General features: G+C 33.4%; 1 protein-coding gene across 1 annotated transcript; it reads right to left on the bottom strand.

Moving 5' to 3' along the window:
* Nucleotides 1–329: 329 nt before the first annotated feature.
* On the bottom strand, nucleotides 330–536 carry BU26DRAFT_433875 (uncharacterized protein; the record flags this gene model as incomplete). Its single annotated transcript, XM_033824048.1, has 1 exon — nucleotides 330–536. A coding segment is annotated over one exon (207 nt), but the record flags the coding sequence as incomplete, so codon positions are not given.
* Nucleotides 537–6925: the final 6389 nt, after the last annotated feature.

Raw genomic sequence — 6925 nt, 5'->3', positions numbered from 1 at the left:
CCCTGCTAGCCGCTCTCCTCTTAGTAGAGTAGATTATTCTCTTCTTTACACTTGTTAAGCACGGCCTACGCTACTAACTTTAGACCTAGGACGCTTCTAAAGTAGGTATTAAAGAAACTAGAGACCTTAATATATAGCTATTCTAATTTCTTCTTTAGCACGGCGTTTACATATTTGCGGTGTTTAGTAGAGTTTGTAAAGCTACCCGTGTAGTATAGCTATAGCGTCTACAGGAAGAAGAGGGTAAGAGACAGGGTAGACAGCGGAGAAGTTGTAGGTTTAGCAACTGCAAAAGCCGCAGACACAGCGATAGCGGCGTAGACACTATTCTAGATAACTTTATTAGGCTTGTTGTTAAGGACTACTCTAAGAAGGGGTATAATATACTTAATGTCGAAGTTGCTAGAGTAGACTACTAAGTTTAGGTCTAATAGATTACTATATAGGCTTACGTTATTACCCTTAGAAGGCAGCGAACGAGATGTAGAGAGACCCTGCACAGCTAATATAAGGTTAAGGAGGGAATTTTTTAGTTCTGTTAATGTTAGAAAATCTCGCGAGTTTAGTATTAAGCTGTATCTTCTCTACTTATGTAGTATAATACATTAGCGCCTATAATAGCTAGACCTCTAGTAGTAGACTCGAAAGAGTTGCGAAAGGCGTTTAGTTCTTTGCTAATAGGGTTTGCCTTAATTATCTCTAATCTCGACCTAGCTGCCATAGTAAGAAAGCGCGAAGAACGAGACACTAAGGTAGTTAACAAAAAAGGCGACGTAAAAGGTAGCTAAATAAGAAGCGGCTTAAATCTGTAAAGATAGATTATTAAGTAGAGGTTAGAAGAGGATACGAGCTAGGGTTTAGACTTGTTAAGAGTAAAGATAAGTATAGTTATAAGGAAGAAGGTAGAAACGCAAACGCGTTAGCGCAGACTATACTAAGCTAGAAATTCTTTAGAGCTAGAGTAATTATTATTAGCAAAAATAATTTACTAATCTCTAACCTTAACAGCGAGAACCTAAATTTTTAGAATTAACGTAATATATTGTACGCAACGTTCGCTCTAGACGCTAATTAATTAGCTAACACCTAGGCGCGTTGCCTAGTACGTCTAAGGCGTTATAGCGACACTATAGCCTTAGAAGGTAACATAGCTAACTATAACCCGCGAGCACGCTACACGCCTTAGCGCTTACCTTTAGAAAAGACTACAATATATTAAACGCACTAGTAATTAGCCTATACTAGTAGACCTTGTAAAGACTATTACTACGGCACGCTAACCTTTATCCTTAAAGTACAGCACACCTCTAACCTAACTATAATAAGCGATACTCTTAGAATTGCACAAACTAAAGCTAGAGCTATAACGGAGAGCACTACGCAGGCCCTTAACAATATTAAAAACAAGCTTAAGAATACCGCAGAAACCGTCCGCTAGTCTGTAGCGAGCGTACAGCAGAGTATTAATACTAGAGAGAAAGCAAGAGCAGCCGCCAGAGAGGCATTAGAAACGGGCAAAGCAGTTATAAAAATAACAAGAGAGATTAGAAACAAAGGACTACATAGCTAGACAAACAGGGCGGCCACGTATACTGCCGTAGCGGCTTAAGAGCCCGCACTAGTAGAAGCACATAATACACAGAGTCTTAGAGCGCTATTAATACAAACGCAACGTAAGGTTATAGTAAACATTAAAGACCTGCTTACTGTACAAAGCCTACGAGCGATAAACCTACGTAATCTAAAAGTCTATGTAGAACGAGCTATTACGCAAAGCAGAAACGAAAATATAGCGAATATAAAGATTACATCCTCTAACTAGCTAATAAGTAGCGATCTAAGCATTAAAACAGCTAGCAGTAATAAAGCAGAAGCGCTAAAATAGTTCGCGGACAACTAGACACACCTAATTAGGAACGAGGCTACAGTATAAATTCTAACCTATAGAATTCTCGCACACGGCATACGCACTAGCACAATAGACATAGACAAGTTTAAGAAGAACAGGAACTAAATACTACAAGAGAATAGACTATTTATCCCGCGGGTAGAAATTAGATACATAGAATAGCTAACAAGAACCGCGCTTACTAAAACTGCATCGACTATTATTATCGAGCTTACTAAACTAGAAGACGCTAACAAGATTATAGACGAGGGCCTTATCTAGCAAGGCAAGGTTTTCTAGTGCGAACGATACAAGAGATAGTACTAATTAAAGTAGTGCTTTAAGTACTAAAAATACGGCTATATAGGAACCTAGTATAAGGCAACAATAGCATGTAGCTACTATGCCTAGAAACACAACTCTAGAGATTACCTGTTAAAGGTAGACTAGAACGTACCAAGGAAGTGCGCGACATGCTAGAGAGAACACAAAACGTAGAGCCGTTAATGTCTAAATAGAAAGAATAAATTAGTTAAGGTAAAGGCGGCGTACAACACCTAACCCTAATACTACCTAGTCTTAGAGATAACTAGAGGGAATATTTAGGCTAGAAGCTAGCTAGAAACCCTGCGCAGGAGCCGTTCTAGTCTAAACCTAACACCTATCTAGAAAACCTAGACTACTAGAAACTAATTCTAATCTAGAAGAGGACAAAAGTAGAATAACACTAGAAACATAATTAACACAAGAGACAAAGAGAACTAGCTAACAAGAGAGAATAGCAACTAGAGGCTACAGAGGACTATTATACCGTCTAGAAGGGCGCTAGAAGCGATTAAAAATAACACACGATAGAGCAGTTAACAAATAGACATTAATTAGGAAATTAACTTATAAATTAATAGGCAACTTTAAGTATACTACAGTACAACGTCCGAAAATTAAAAGACATGGTAATAGCAACGCTGCTCTAAGACCTAAGAGTACAGGAATATATCTTAGCTATTTAAGAGCTATAGAAGAACTTATTTATAGCAACTACGCATTACTTAGCTAAAGAGACCTTCTATCTCTGCTATCTAGTTAGGGAAGAAGAAGGACTAACCAGAGTCTGCTTCTTCGTTAATAAGAAAATAGACCTAACAAGATAGCGATTTAAAGAATATACTAGAGACATATACTCTATAACAGTAGAACTAGACGAAGAGCAACAAATAAAATAACAGCTTACTATCTACAATATCTACAACCCCTGCAAAGACGTAATAAACTAACAAAACGCGCTACTACACATCTGTGTAATACTTAACGAACATTAGGCGGAAGAATAGATAATTCTAGGGGATTTTAACCTCTACTACCCGCTTTAGGGAGGACTTAACGTTTAAGACGCAGAGCTAGAGTCTAAAGACCTAATAGCTATAATAGAAGACTTCTTACTCTATAACACTCTTCTCCTAGGCACGATTACATACGAAGAAGGGAACTCCTAATCTACAATTAACCTGTGCCTAATAACTATAGAATTAGTAGACAGGATTATTAGAAGCGAAGTTAACAGAGAACTCGACTACAACTTAGACTATCTACCTATAAGTACTGTACTCGACATAACTATATAACGCTCTAACTAGGCACTAAAAAGAAACTAGAGGAGACTAAAGAAGAAGAAGTATACAAAAGCGCTCTAGTACGCCTTACCGCTGCTCTAGCAACTAGCTACAAAGTTAGCACTAGACAGATACGTTAAGGAAGTAACAGTAGCAATTTAAACAGTAATAGACACAGCGGTTCTATAAACATGCCTCTTAACTAAGGCTAAAGTAGAGTAGACTAAAGAATACAGTATAGTACTAAGAGAGGTAAAATAACTAAAGCGAGTATACAGCTAATATAATATTCTAGAAAGTATACTAAATCGCGAGAAACTATAAGGCAAGAACAATTAGAAAAGCACTATAGAAAACACATAGAGATAGAGTTAAGAAAGTAGTAGAATTACTAGAATTACTATAGAGAATTGCTAAGTAGGCTAGAATAGAAGAAAACTAGCTTCTAAGAGTTACTCTAGCTATTCTATACTCTAAAATATAAGATAAAGTTATAGTACTAGACGATAAAGCAGAACTATTCTAGAAGACCTTCTTTCTAATACTACTAGAAGCAGACTTAAGAGACGTATAAGATGCTAAATATAATAACTAAATTAACCTACTAGTAATAATAGAAAAGAAAGTTAAGAATACTATTTACGTAGTATTACTCTATAAAGCCTCTAGTCTAGATAGAATTCTAAACTAGGCCTTATAAGTAGTAGTACTACTTATTATAGTCTACCTAATAAGAATTTATAACTAAAGTCTATAGCTAGAATACTACCTAGTATACTTCTAGAAATCTACTATAGTTATGTTACGTAAGTTAGGTAAGACTAACTATAGAATGCTAAAAGTATACTAGTCTATTATACTACTTAATACTATAGGTAAGATTATAGAAGTAGTAATAGCTTAAAGGCTTAGCTATCTAGTAGAAGCCTATTAGATGCTTCTAGTAAGATATATAGAAGAAAGAAAGATATAGTCTACTAAATACACGCTCTATATTATTATAGAAAAGATATATAAAGTATAAAATAGAAAGAAAGACTAAGTAGTAAGTCTTCTACTACTTAACGTCTATAGCGTCTACAATAACGTCTTCTACTTATAACTTCTTACTTGCCTTAAACCTACTTATATTATTACTAGTAAGTAGCTATATATCTAGAAGATCGCGCTTAATTTAAGAGATACTACGTAACTATAGACCTACTAAGTACCTTAGACTTACTTATAAGTTTCTCTAAAAGTAAGAACGTAACTATAGTTTATATAGAAGTTTATTATATAGAAGATACTATAGTACTTACTACTAAATATATACTTACTATATACTTCTTAGTTAGCCTTATATATTAATATAGCTTAATATAAACTTATTTTTTATTATTTAGAGAGTTAGAAAGAAAATATAGATATATAGTATATTAGTATCTAGATACGTAATACTTTATCTACTTAATACTAACTACTTCTTTTATAACACCTCTCTATACTTCTCTAATAACCTAGTACTACCTACTTCTACTTCTTCTACCTCTTCTTAAATAAAGAAGTTAGTATAAGCTTATTCTACCTCTTCTTTAACTTAGTATCTATATTAGTATTAGTATTATTCTCTCTCTCTAATAACGCATCTACTATCTCTCTTATTACCTTATTCTATATCTTCTACCTTATACTAACACTCTTACTATCTCTATTACTATTACGTATCTCTCTATCTCTTAAAAACCGCGTTAGCGTGTATATATCTATTTATAGCTACTCTACTATACTCTTTAATCTCTTCTTCTCTATATTAAACGCGTTATAAATAAACTTGTTTATCTAGGTTAGAATAGTAATTTTATCTTTAAGCTACTTATTTTTAATAGTAATAGTATTATAGTAGAAGTAGTATATATAGTAGATATAGAGAATAAAGGTAGTAGACTACGTATAGAGCGTAAATTCTAAAAAGCTAGTTTATAGTTTAGAGAGGGGTTTAGTTATAGTATAGAGAGAAGTAGAGAGAGAGTAGTATTTTATAAAACGCGTTAGAAGATACGCGGGCGTAGATAGTAGAGTAGAATTAGAGGCGGTAAGCTAACGCTAATAGAGATCTTTAAGTATAGAGTAAGGTGTAGAGGTAGTTAGTATTATAGATAGTAGTTAAAAGAGTAAGTCTCTACCTTAGTAGGCTTAAAAGCCTTTCTAATTACTTTTAATAAGTTAGTAGTATAGATAGACGCCGTTAAATTATTCTTTGTAGTTAGAATTTCTCTACTACTCTAACAACGAGCTTTTTCTCTCTCTCTTTTATCTTCTACTACTCGCTTAATTCTAAATAGAGAGATATAAGCTCTAGCGTTTATATTAATATCTAACTCTTTCTCTAGAAGCTAAACCTAAAAGTATTAGCTTACCGTAAGACCTAGCAAGTTTAACTCTAGTCTTAAATATTCTCTATTCTAGCGTTCTATTTAGACATATATCTCTCTACTCTCTATACTCTAGCTTAGCAAACCTATCTCTAGTCTCTACTACTACTAAAATACTCTTCTATACCTCTATAGTACTACTCTTTTTACGTAGTATTACACTTCTATCTACTCTACTAGCTACTATTCTAATCTTCTTAATCTCTACTATCTACTTCTATTCTTTCTTTTATAAGTAGAAGTAACTACTAGAGTACCTAGTAGAAGAACTAAAGCCTATTTTACTATTAAGAATTACGTGTTAATTACGTAATTACGCTAGCCTAATATATATACTTAGAGCTTTTAGCTTCTTATAATTAATAATATTATACTCTACTTTATTACTTTAATATCTTTCTTTCTTACTCTACTATCTCTAACATAGCTAATACTACTTCTCTTCTACTCTTTACTACCTTCTCTACTTATTACTCTACCTTTTACTCTACTAGTTATACTCTGCATACTACCTACCTACTCTACTAGAAATACTCTACCTATACCTACCTTTCTTAGTATAATAAGCGCACGCTTTATACTATAATTTAATAATAGTTTTACTAATAACGCTAATAAAGCCTTTAATAGAGAGTTTAGAGTAGAGAAGTAAAGAGAGCTATTAAGGTAAGATTATATTTAGGTTAAAAGATTATTAGTAAGTCTATAGGTATAGCGTAGTTACGTAAGTATAGAGCTACACTAGTAAGGCTAGGTAAGATTTTTATTAATAAGGCTCTAGTGTTTTTATATATATACTATTATAATCTTAGAACTTAATTATATCTATAACTAATAGTAGCTCTAAATAGTATAGTAATATATTAATTATAGTTAGAGATAATAACACTACCTCTCTAAAAGAGTAAGTACTAGGCCTTAGTTATAAGATAGCTACTCTTTCTACTCTTAAGACCTCTACTACGCCTAAAGGTTCTAATTTAGTAGGTAACCTAAACGCTAATAATAATAAG

This window comes from Trematosphaeria pertusa, assembly GCF_010094035.1.
Source record: "Trematosphaeria pertusa strain CBS 122368 unplaced genomic scaffold BU26scaffold_13, whole genome shotgun sequence".
NCBI lineage: Eukaryota > Fungi > Ascomycota > Dothideomycetes > Pleosporales > Trematosphaeriaceae > Trematosphaeria > Trematosphaeria pertusa.
The sequence above is the reverse complement of the archived record's forward strand: the minus strand, read 5'-3'. Positions and strand labels throughout refer to the sequence as shown.